Raw genomic sequence first — 13,603 nt, 5'->3', positions numbered from 1 at the left:
GTATTAATCATTTACGCCAAAGAAAGTCGTCACTTAACACGCTTCATATGTGTATCTAATGGAGGGTATTCAGGAGGTACATATAATAAAAAGAAAATAAACGTAGGATGTTTTTTTCTCGAGATGTCCCAGAGGTGGTTCAGCTACAGGAAAGGACTAGAGCACCTACAGAGACAAGAGTGGACAGGAAAGTGGAGTAGGCAATGGTCTTAGCATTATGACTGACCCTGTGAGTCACGGACCACGACAGGAAAGTGGAGTAGGCAATGGTCTTAGCATTAAGACTGACCCTGTGAGTCACGGACCACGACAGGAATGTGGAGTAGGCAATGGTCTTAGCATTAAGACTGACCCTGTGAGTCACGGACCACGACAGGAAAGTGGAGTAGGCTATGGTCTTAGCATTAAGACTGACCCTGTGAGTTACGGACCACAGGTCACACAAGCAGAAGTAAGTAAGAAATCAAGCAACACTGTAGGGGAAAAAAATGATATCGTAAGGCATAGGGCAGTCAAGGAAGTATATGGCCTGGCTGATGACTTAAGTTAGAAAAGTACAGGTCCTGCAGGATCAGTGCCTGTTAGCTGGAGGAGAGATCTTAGAGAAAGTCAGACTCATGGAAGGCTAACTGTTCAACCATAAATGGATGGCAACAAAATTAGAAAGATCATTAAAGTAGGGACAAGACAGACGTATATCACTAATTATACTAATTTTGGAACAAGATTACATACCGGATAAGGAAAGGAAGGAGAAATGGGAAAAAGGAAGGAGAAATGTTTATCAAGACAATGCAGGAGGCTATAGAACTGCATTTCGGTGGCAAAATGTATCTTAGGAGAACTTGTGATATGAATCCAGAGGATCAATTATGGTTGCATTTGTCTCGGAGTCCTTTAGCCAGGAGGTACTTAGGAAACTGGGAAACTCAGAAACACGGTGGAGTTTAGCAAGGCCCTCGACAAATGTCATTAGACCAAAAGAAGCGAAGTGGAAAAAAGAAGAAACAATACAGACGGAAAACATAAGATAAAACTTATGGAAATGCCAAATGAGGCAAGCGAGGAAGGAGCAGCCACGCCAACACTGCAGGAGTGTTATGAGATTAAGCAACGTCGGATTGAAAGATAAAATGTCGATGGATTAACAGTTAATGCTATAATGATATGGAATTCAAGAATCGTATCTGAGAAAGTACACTTGATATGCTACAGTCATGAATGGAAATTAAAGCTTGCTAAAGAGATGAGGTCTCAACTCCTCCGTCAAAAGGTTACATGAGAGTAAGAATGGAAATAGAAGGTAATAAATAAGGGAGAATAATGGTCTTCTTGATAACTATAGATAGCCTCAACTTTCAAGAAATGGTGGAAGATAATCCACTCACACAATACATGCTAAGTGGAAAGGTAGAGTGGCAGTAGCAGTGGCTGTGGATAGGTTGTGTTGATATCACATAAGAACCATCACGGAACTCCAGTGATCAAGAACAAACACAGAGAGATAACAATAAAGGAACAATCAGGATGGTACATGAAGCAGTAACACACTAATTTCCCAGATATGATAAAAGCTCTGATTATGGAAACTTCATTTCTAGCGTCAGACTCGGGATATATGGATTCTCATGTTGACAGGGTATCAAAGAGAGTCAAGTTTTGAAAATGTGTCCCAAAAAGATATGTCAGTGAGCAAATTAGGATGAACGGGACTGATACCTCATCATTGCTAGAATTTATCTTCACTTGTACCAGCATGGACAGTGAATCTATCAAAAGACCAGAAGCGAGATACTTACAACAGAGGAGATATAATGGTGGAAACAGCACAAACCACAATAATTTCAATTATAACGTGGACTGGGAAATGAAGTTCAGGGACTAGGAACTAAGGCTGTTCTTTGAGAAGGTCTGTGGAATTCAAAATGAAGGCGTAGGAATTCGAGTACCTCTAGCCTCAAGTACTGAGAAAATGGTAAAAAAAAGAGGAAAAGATGGTTTAATGGTAGATATCAAAAAGTAAATCAATCCAACACTCCAGCATTTGCAAGGTATGAGTGGACAAAGAACAAGTATATAAACCAGGATAAGAAATGAAACTTTGAAAACTATACTGTATACAAGGTTGGAGAGAATTGAAAACTTATCCTTAAATTCATTTGAGTTAAGTCAGGCTGAGGGAATCGGAGGGATGAAGCGTAGAGGAAGACGGAAGGATATATGAGGAAATTAATCTTTTTAGATATCTACTGGAAAGTGAGCTCTGTCTATGACAAAAGGGAAGACTAAGTGGTTGGCTTGTACCTAGATTCATGTGAAAGATTTGCCAAAAGGTATTGATTCTTATTGGAATATATATTTGCAGACGATGCAGAGGTTATGGTGGGAAACAGAAAACTGCATTGACTTACAAGGGGACCCTGACAAACTCCAAAGTTGGTCAGACGAAGTTTAACCCGAGTAAATGTAAAGTTAATGAAGTTGGAGACCAAGTGTCTGGTAAACAGACGCTAGAATTGCATTCAGGGTCATGGACAAAGCAAGATCCAGTAAGCTTATCACATTATACAGAAGGCCAAACCTAGAATACGCAATTCAAGTCTGGTCACCGTACCTAAAGAAGCAAAAACAGCTCACAGAGAAGGTCAAAAAGAAAACCAAGAAAGATGATATCAGAATTAAGACAGTCGAGCTGCAGGGAAAGGCTTGAGTTCTCAACTTTCCCCAGCTTGGTAGATAGAAGGGTAAGGGGACGACCTGATCATGGACTTCACGTTTTTAAACCAAACTGATGACGTAGACAGTGATAAGCCCTTCGAGAGATGTAGGGATAAAGCAACCATACGACACAGTATGAAACAAACGAGAAATTCATCACAAAAAAGATATGAAGAGGTATTTTCATAGTATAAGAACATTGGGGGGAATGGAATAAGATGACTAAGGACATGCAGAGAGCATTCAGTAACTTAAGTTGGGCGTCGCTGATAACGCTAACAGTACTTCACACATGACCCCGCAGGCGTTCGAGTTTTAGGCGTGGCAGTCGGCCCATTGCCAACCCAAGGTATTCATCCTCCAGTCGAGGCTGGCAGATAGATGGGTACCTGGCTTAGGATGGTATGTGCGTGTGTGTGTGTGTGTGTGTGCGTGTGTGTGTGTAAAATTCGTAATACATATATGACATAGGCACAGACACACAGACAGACACACACACACACACACACACACACACACACATAGGCACACACACAGAGACAGACAGAGAGACAGACAGATAAACACAGGCACCAGTGACCTGCTGGCGGGTTGAACTAGTACGAGAGGGAGGAGAGGGCATGTGGGGTAGGAGCCGGCGGGCAGTTTCCCCCAACAGAAGCCGGATTTGTTGCCACTATCCGGGCTATACCGGCTCCACCTGGAGGCAGTCGGATAAACATGCGGCCGGAAAATCGGCCAGATGCAGAAGTGCACGAGGGTCGGCCGGATACGCGGGTGCAACGAGGAGCACCTGGATACATGGGTGTACCGAGATTCGACCAGACACGTGAGTGCCCTGAGATTCGACCAGGCACAGGAGTGCACCTAGATTCGACCAGATACATGAGTGTACCGAAAGTCGACCATATAGATACATGAGTGCACCGAGATTCGACCGGATACATGAGAGCACCGAGATTCGACCAGATACATGAACGACCACAGAGTCGGTCGGATACGCGAGGCTGCCTCAGACCAGGGTGCCAGGATGTATGGAACCTGCTCACTTCAATGTCGACAATATACGATCGGTACGACCCTTGAGGACGACGGTACGACCCTTCAGCACGACAGTACGTCGACCCATGAGCACGACGGTATGTCAACCCTTGAGCACGACGGTACGACCTTTGAGAGCAAAGGTGCGACACTTGAGAACAACGTACACCCTTGACAACAACGGTACGACTATTGAGAACAACGTACGATCCGTGAGAACAATGGTAAGACCCTTGAGAAAACGTAAGATCCTTGAGAACAACAGTACGACCCATGAGCACGACGGTACGATATCCAAACACAGCAGTACGACCCTTGGGTATGATAGACTGCTCTCTGACCTCACCCTTAGGAGTTAGGTCAAAGGCCAGAGACTATGGTACCCACAGGCTGCACTATCGTGCTCAGGGGGTCAAATATCGAAAATACATGAAAGAAAATGAATTAATGTGGTCTCATGAAAGGCTTATTGAAAATCGTCATATATCATGCACAAGACAAGGTCTCGACAGATTTTGGTCCGGACAACATACACAGACAGAGAGACAGACAGACAGACACACACACACACACACAGTACCCCCTCCTGTTGTTACTGAATACCGTCCATTACCATCATCATTGAGTGGAGACTTCCGACTCTACTGAAGCAACGTTTCCTACTGATGACCCCAAGTCTGCCACTGTAACGTCAACGCAGTGCCACCGTCCCTGGCAACAGTGTTCTACCTCGCCGTGGGATGGAGGTGCCAGCCAGCCAGCCCCCCTCCTCCATGTCCTTGTAGAGCCAGCGATCGTGCCACCATCAGAGTGCCATACGACCTGACACTACAGCCTAACTCACTACATCATGCTCTGGAAGTGTACCTGACATGACCACACAGTGCCACTCCTCATGACCTGACTGCATCCCAACCATGACCACACAGTGCCACTCCTCACGACCTGACAGTGCCACCCTACGTCATAACATGACAGCGTCATACGACATGAAGCTGTGGTCCCATCCCTCCCCTACACTACATGACAAGTGTCACACACATGATGCTATGGCCCTCCGAGCGCCACATCCACAACACTGGCTCCACACGGATGACACCACCACTACAGCATCGTCTAACATTACCGCCCACTGCCTTAGCTTCACCTATGCCATGAGACACATACATACATGCCAGTGTCGCCTTCCACCAGTCCCGAGCCATCCTCAACGACCCTTCAGCAGCGTCGCTGTCGCCCGGTGTTCCTCCCCAGTGCCGGCTCCCATGGCCTCCCCAACATGCTCGTGTTACGTAAGTAAATATCGTCACATAATACGGACACAGTACCGTTATCCACGACCTATAAGAGCACAGCCCTTCCATATGTACTCAGAATGTTGGTCTAGTTGGAGAAGGAATGGAACAAGGAGGTCTGGTCCCCGAAAAGGGAGAGCGAGAGAGAGCGAGAGCAAGGATGAGACACACTGGCTATGGACGAGGAAGGGTCTCCGTCGATGGGAGGTATGTGCCTTGGGTTGAGGTTGGCTAGAGCAAGGTGGGGGTGGTGGTGTGGTGTGGTTAGGGTTTGGGGGAAGGGGGGGGGGGGGGGGCAGAACTGGTTGGTACCAAGTGGGCGTGGCGATCCCGAGGGAGGGGCCAACACCTGGCTGGTGGAGGATGGAAAAAAAACTTGAGCGAAGAGAGAGAGTTGAGGTATATAAGGCGAACAACGACTTGTAAGATCACATCGTCTCTCAGCATGAAGCTTGTGGTGAGTGTCGACCCCTAATCCACCTCACCCACCCCTCTAGACACCCTCCTTCCTCTCCTCCTGTAGTGTCTCGATCTTGTCATGGCCACGGCCCCCTGATTGTCCATAAATCGACCAGTAATAATTATCATCCCACTTAATAATCCATCAGCCACTGCAATCCACCAAGGGCTACCGCTGCTGCTACTACTACGGGAACAGTGATATTCAGTTGACATAAGTGCAAGTCTCAGACAACGAAGCTGTGGCCATGATAAGTACGGAAACACTTGATCAAAGGTCGTCTCACTGTGTGGCGGAGGGGGAGCGGCGGCGGCCGCGTGGATCAGACGCCTCTGTGTGTCTGTGTGTATCCGGCCGACTTGGACTGACTAATTAGTGACCTTCAGCGCCTCGAGTGACTGACTTATCTGGTCACTTCCAACGCCCTGACTGACTGATTGACTAACTGGTGACCTTCAGTGCCCTGAGTGACTGAGTGACAAACTGATTGGTCACTTCCAGTGCCCTGGTTGATTGACTGACTGATTGGTCACTTCCAACGCCCTGGCTAATTGACTGACTAATTAGTGACTTTCAACGCCCTGAGTGACTGAGTGACTGACTGACTGGTCACTTCCAGCGCCCTGACTGACTTGGCTGGTCACCTCCAGCACCCTGACTGACGGACTGGTCACTCTCAACGCCCTGACTGACTGACTGACTGACTGACTAACCGGAAGGTTACTCCCAGCACCCTGATTGAGTGACTGACGAGTCACACCCAACACTCTGACTGACAGACTTACTGACTCTCCACTCCTAACACCCTGACCTGACTGACTGACTGACTGACTGACTGGTATCTGCGACACCAGACAACCTACCATGACCCCTACCAGCACTCGGTAACAACAATGGTTTAGGGTCAGTCATCTTGCAACGTAGATACAAACACGTCACGATATGTTTGTAATGGCATCATCAGCAAACATCAACTTATCAGCCACGTCACAATTGTTTTTGCCGTCTGAGCAAAGTCAGGGTAAAAAGCAGTTGACTGAGAGTTCGTGGAAAAATCCTCGCTGGCCCACTTCCATTCTTGATTTCAGAAAGTGATAATACAAGAGGCAAGGATTGCCAGCCTTTGCTCCCTCCTTCTGAGTCATCTGAGACACGAAGGATATACAACTATATTCATTTATTCATTTATCTACCTATTTATTCATCTATTTATGCGAGCTATTTACCATTACACCCCAAGAATCGAACCCTGGTCCACCTATGTGGCAGCCAGATAGCTTAACCACCAGGCCACAGTGAGCTGAAAACAGCCTCTTCTCTGTAGTCAATCCATGAACACTTGACGCTTCACGCATCCTTAAGACGAGGTGGTAATTGGGCTAACCTAGCTGCCACACAGATGGACCGGGGTTCGACTCTCGGGACGCGGTGGTAAACAGATTACATCAGATATGTGTAAGTTACATGTTCAATAACATATATATATATTTTGTTTATTATTATTTTGCTTTGTCGCTGTCTCCCGCGTTTGCGAGGTAGCGCAAGGAAACAGACGAAAGAAATGGCCCAACCCACCCCCATACACACACACACACACACACACACATATATATATATATATATATATATATATATATATATATATATATATATATATATATATATATATGTATATATATTAAAATGGTGTTACCAGACTTCGTGTGCATGTAGTTGCAACCCGAAGTGGAACGTCACCTTTGGGAAGGTCGTTTTCCCGTTCATGGGCGAGAGGTGGGTAGTCTAGTTTCCGTCGCGGAACTTCTCTCTCTCGAAGAAAGTGGGGAGGATGAGGACGCATCATTCCCCGCCCCCTGCTCTCGATTGGAGCGCAGCCGTGACACTGCAGGAGGCCTCACGGAACTGGTTGGTGCTTGAGGTCGTGTCCCGTAATCATAGTCATGATTATACACACCAGGTCGGTGGTTGAGGCTAGCGATTAATGCGGCTACTTCCGTGTTGAAAATAAAACCATCCAGGCATTCCTGTGCCTTGAGTCTGTGAGCTATCTCTCTCTCTCTCTCTCTCTCTCTCTCTCACCGCCAGGGACTCTCTCTCTCTCTCTCTCTCTCTCACGTGTGCCGCAAGAGTCTCTCCGACGTTATCCCGGAGATGGAAATGCCACGAACTCTCCAGACACAATGGAGAAAGTTCAGACGTGTAGTGGGTCGGGGGGCGGGAGGGCTTGGCTTTAAGCCACTTTCTACTGACTCTCTCTCTCTCTCTCTCTCTCTCTCTCTCTCTCTCTCTCTCTCTCTCTCTCTCTCTCTCTCTCTCTCTCTCTCTCTCTCTCTCTCTTACTCTCCTTCTCCTCTTTCTCTACCCATCCTTTAACCGACCTCCCTGACCGAGCTGTGACATCCTCCAGCTCAACTGCATTGTTCTCGCAGCAACTCAATACACCCGCGGCTCCTAAGCGCTGCTGGCGGACCCGGGCAGAATTCACCAAAGTCCCTTTGGGTCCACAAGTGTTCAAAATAGGGCGAGCCATGAACACTCACGGATATGCGAGTTCACATCAAGCCCATGAACACTCACGGATATGCGTGTTTGTGCGAGTTCACATCATGAAGTTTGAGCACTTCCTTTGACCCAAAGTGTGGGTAGGACCCTTGTGGGTCCTGAAGCCTAAGCCATCCTGAATTAATCAAATTAGTTGAATTAATTGCCACAGCTGAATTAATCGTCAAGAGCCATTCTCTCTTCCCCATTCCTTCTCCCTGCGCACCCACCTCCCCGCCTGACAACCCACCCTCTACACTTCACGGTCATTCCATCAGTTCAAAAGCTCATCGAAGCGGGTCGAACTTAAAGAATGTGTACACAACCCGTCCAAGCCGCCTCACACCTAACGCACGTTCCTGAAGTTCACGTTCAGCTCTGACGAGGAACTTCGTTAAACTCTCACGTCGAACCCTGTCTGCTGAATTCACCAAAGTCCACGCGTGATGAATTTCCAATTTCTGGCAGTGATTCAGCTTCTCTCAGTCCAACTGCCTCATCATTAAGTTTCCATAATTCTGAACGTCAGACTATGTTACCTACAGCCCCCCGTCACAGCTGCATTGTCGACACCCAATTCCACCTAAACTTTCGATCAGCTTCGGTGCTAAATACGATTTGCAGTTCCCCAACTCCGTTTTGTTTAAACTATAGACTTCATGACATCAAGTGACGTCTGAATCTCTTCAAATGGTTACATCCAAGGTGCCAGACCCGGTACGTGAAGTTGAGGCTGATTACAATGCTGGAGATTATACGAGGATGATTGGATTACATACTGGAGATCATACGAGGATGATTGGATTACATACTGGAGATCATACGAGGATGATTGGGGACCAGCGTGACACAGAACCCGATAAGAGTGAGCAGTGGCGCCCGGAGACTATCGTGGCCTCATGTTCGCTCGGCGAATATGAATATGAGACATGAATTAGAATTATCTATTAATGATGATAACATCAGATACACAGAGTATACATAGAAATACAGAGTAAGTCAAAGATCAAGAGACCACTGGGTCCTTTCGAGAAGGCTCTGGTATTGGCAGCCTTAAGGGATTAGTGTAGGCAAGGGTAGAGAAAACATTCGGGTGAGTTGCATAGGAATATTTGCAAACTTGACGTGTAAATAAGGAAGCGAAGATCATTTCAGTGTTGGTTAGAGGTCAAAGTATATCTGTCAAGCCTATTCTAAGGTATGTATAGGGTGTTACTCTCAACAAAACTCGTTGGTAAAACATATTTTAATGATCCTGGTGAAGAAAAAGCACTCCGACACGGTCGAAGTATATAATGTTTTGCCCACGAGTTTATATCCATTACTACGAGTGAAACCAGGCAAGCCTAGCTTATATATACATCTTTTTTTCCTTGTTCTAGATAGAGATTATCAAAGTCTGATAATTTTGAGTACCTGCATTAGCTCACTTCTTAACCTTCTCTTCTCAAGGCGAACTAAGTTCAAGTCTTCGAACCAGATTTTAAAGTATCTATTTCTCAGTCTGGGAGTCCTCTTGCTTGCCCTCTACTGCTCTCATTACACCCTTTGTTGATATTTCGAGTAGGTTGTTCAAAACCCGAACAGGGCATTCAAGGCGGAGACGAACGATTCAACTGTGAGAAGTGAGGATTAGTTTCACAGGCTTGTATTTGAATGCCTTATCTATCATTCCAATGATATCACACATCCTTTATACTGTTTCTGTGCACTGATTGCCTGGCTTTGGGTCACCAGAGAATATTACATTTTGTAGCTCGGCAGAATGCATACCATAGCTTGCTTGTATGTAAAACGTCACACGGATCGACATTGGAAACTTTTTTTCTTCTTTTTGCCACCTACAAGCCCAAGCAATTAGTATGACTATGTCAGCCTGCAGACGTTGCAGTAGATTCATTTTTTCAGCTTAGAATCGTCTGCCTCATTTTGATAGCTTACAACACAGCTTAGTATCAGTGTCATTGATATATATATATATATATATATATATATATATATATATATATATATATATATATATATATATATATATATATGTGAGAACGAGGAGCGGTCCGATGAGTGATCCCTGGGGCACACCACTTGACCATGAGTGATCCCTGGGGCACACCACTTGACCATGAGTCACTGTTCCAAATTTATGGCCACTCAGCGAGTCTTTCAGGCCACCGAGGTACAGATCACTATCTCTTGCACGTGACCCAACTTCAACTAAAGATAAAAAAAAAGATAGATGACGTCATTCGCTCTACCAGACGCCATTAACTTCTCTAAACATTTGAAGAATTTCAGACAATAACGTTAATTGCAAATAGATCGGGACTTTTTCTTTAGAAAAGGAAGCCAATATATATATATATATATATATATATATATATATATATATATATATATATATATATATATATATATATATATATATATATATATATATGAGTCTATATATGTGATCTTGGGTTTGTACATATTTTCTATTTCATTCTGCAAAGCGGTGAATAAATGTTAGTTTTCAGCGCTTTTTGCAACTTCCACTAAATCAAATCAGGTCAGTCCATCTTCGTTCTACTGTCCTTTACTTCCAACTTTAAGACTTTTGAGTCACTATTGGTCGATACCCAATATCAAAAAGTATTAGATGAACTGTACATAATTTTCCGTACAACTTTTCAAGTAATACAACCATTTCTATTATTTTCTTTTTCTACCTCAGCGGCAAGCAAGCTGGAGATGTAAACAGATGCTTGACTTCCTCTCTTCTTGTTTCTAATACAGACCCGAAGAAAATATTCTGCCCTTTGTATTCAGAGATTCGTACACTGTAGGACGCGGGTTATCATTAATGTCTGAACTCTCCCGTCACAGGTCCTAGTGTCGCTGCTGGTGGCCGCGGCGGAATCCTCCAGCCCTCGGCCTTACTCCTACGGCCCCTCAGGAGGCGGCTGCAGGAATGGAGAAGTCCTCAACATCGACGGGACCTGCGTCCTCCCTAAAGTCTCGCAGCAGGTCTTCGTGTTCACAGCGCCCGAGCAGCCTCCTGTGGTCGGCCCTCCTCCCGTTATTCCACCGCCGGAGATAATCACTAAATTCTTGTTCATTCGCGCTCCGGAGCCAGCGCCTCCACTAGAACCTCTCATCGTGGGACCGCCTACGGAGAAGAGTGTTGTGTACGTCCTTCACAAGAGTGAGGCGAATCAGGGCCAGAGGGTCATCCAGGTTCCCCAGCCGCCACCCACACAACCGGAGGTGTACTACGTCAACTACAGAGACGGCGAAAACCCCGTCCTGCCCAACGGCGTCGACCTCCAGAGTGCTCTCGGCGCCGCCGCACCCGGCGGTGGCCAGCTTGTGGGCGGCGGAGGTGGTGGCGTCGGCTTCGGAGGTGGTGGCCCCGGCTTCGGAGGTGGAGCTGGCAGTGGCGGCTTTGTTGGTGGTGTGGGTAGTGTGGGTGGTGGTGGTTTTGTCGGTGGTGGCGACTTCAGCGATGAGGTCGTCTTCAGCGGCGGTGGCGGCAACGGGGCGTTCGGAGGCAACCTTCCCTCCGGCCTATACCAAACACCCTAGATATGCCTTCCCCACCTCCTCCTCCTCCTCCAGACGCGTCGTGACCACGAGTAATACTCCTCCTCACCATCTTCTTCTCCTGCACTTGTGACCACAAATATCAATATTTATTTTTTTTGCAAAAAAAAAAGGGACCTGCATTCGTGCAATGTCTAGTCAGCCCTGCAACTCTGGTATGTTTGACATTCCCTTCTTGAAATACACCTTCTCCTATGACATTTTTAATTTCGTTTTCTTTGACCTTCCAGAGATGTAAAGTCCTCTCCTGAATTAACATCATTTATCACATAATTCAGTAAAGGTGATCACGCCTCGAACAGAGTGTGAAAGCTTTGACGTAATACTAAACCCATAAGGACAAAAATCTACACAAGCTCACAACCACAGCACTTTTTCGCTTCGACACACACACACACACATACACACACCTGGCCTCAACATAAATATGTCAAATCACACACACACACACACACACACACACACACACACACACACACACTTAGGTTTGGGTATTTATGTGAGTGTGTGTGTGCCATAGAGAGAGAGAGAGAGAGAGAGAGAGAGAGAGAGAGAGAGAGAGAGAGAGAGAGAGAGAGAGAGAGAGAGAGAGGAGAGGTATCTACTTATTACTTATTCCCGGGTTAAAGTGACGCATCCACCATCAACCTTGGTGCACCTTGTAGGACCACAGATGACAACCCAGAGTACACACTCCTGTATGACCTGTCCCTTTGTGACACCCGGGACGACGCCTGACACGACCCACGACCCACTACGTGGTAGAGCCTGGGAGGAGGGAATGTGGTGACGTATCATCCCACGGTGTGGCTGAGAGGGTGAAAGCAACCACCCTTTGCTCCACATTTCGTGGGGGCAGCCACACGGGCCCACATGACCCTTACTCCCCTCTGCCCATACCTGCTCCTTCACATGCACTCACCTTACTTACATCACCCACCTCCTCTCCTTACATCAGCAAGTACATCGCCCACCACCTCTCCTTACATCAGCAAGTACATCACCCACCTCCTCTCCTTACATCAGCAAGTACATCGCCCACCTCCTCTCCCTACATCAACATCGCCCACCTCCTCTCCCTACATCAACATCGCCCACCTCCTCTCCTTACATCAGCAGGTACATCGCCCACCTCCTCTCCCTACATCAACATCGCCCACCTCCTCTCCCTACATCAACATCACCCACCTCCTCTCCTTACACCAGCAGGTACATCACCCACCTCCTCTCCCTACATCAACATCGCCCACCTCCTCTCCCTACATCAACATCGCCCACCTCCTCTCCCTACATCAACATCACCCACCACCTCTCCTTACATCAGCAAGTACATCGCCCACCTCCTCTCTCTACATCAACATCGCCCACCTACTCTCCCTACATCAAGATCGCCCACCTCCTCTCCCTACATCAACATCGCCCACCTCCTCTCCCTACATCAACATCGCCCACCTCCTCTCCCTACATCAACATCGCCCACCTCCTCTCCCTACATCAACATCGCCCACCTCCTCTCCCTACATCAACATCGCCCACCTCCTCTCCCTACATCAACATCACCCACCTCCTCTCCTTACATCAGCAGGTACATCATCCACCAGTTTTAACCTCCCCTTTACTGTTTTCAGTTGATTCCACCACCACTCGTATAACAAGGAACCCACCTTTCGAACTACAAGCTATATGTAGCACGCCACATATACCCACAGACTAAAACAGTTTTGATTTACAACACATACATATACCGTAATATATATGTTTAGAATGAATTCCCCTCACAGCAGATGGTTAATGAAGATGCATGACTCTCTTAGGGGAAAAAAAGGGATCCTGGGGTTATATGATTATGATAATGATGATGATAATGATAAAGATGAATAATGATAACAAAAAATGATAATGGAACGGAGTTGGTGGCAGATTCGAGAGAGAAACTGCCGAGGTTGGAGTCTGACTTTGGAAGAGT

At 46.5% G+C, this 13,603-nt stretch overlaps 1 protein-coding gene across 1 annotated transcript; it reads left to right on the top strand.

Moving 5' to 3' along the window:
- Window positions 1-5,469: 5,469 nt before the first annotated feature.
- On the top strand, window positions 5,470-11,844 carry LOC139762449 (uncharacterized). The gene is made up of 2 exons (XM_071687342.1): window positions 5,470-5,511; window positions 10,921-11,844. Exons 1-2 carry the CDS (start codon window positions 5,500-5,502, stop codon window positions 11,617-11,619), a joined length of 711 nt encoding a protein of 236 aa, XP_071543443.1. The 5' UTR covers window positions 5,470-5,499; the 3' UTR covers window positions 11,620-11,844.
- The last annotated feature ends 1,759 nt before the right edge of the window (window positions 11,845-13,603 follow it).

The sequence above is a fragment of the Panulirus ornatus genome, chromosome 43 (assembly GCF_036320965.1).
Source record: "Panulirus ornatus isolate Po-2019 chromosome 43, ASM3632096v1, whole genome shotgun sequence".
NCBI classification, from domain to species: domain Eukaryota; kingdom Metazoa; phylum Arthropoda; class Malacostraca; order Decapoda; family Palinuridae; genus Panulirus; species Panulirus ornatus.
This window is presented reverse-complemented; position numbering and strand designations above follow the sequence as displayed.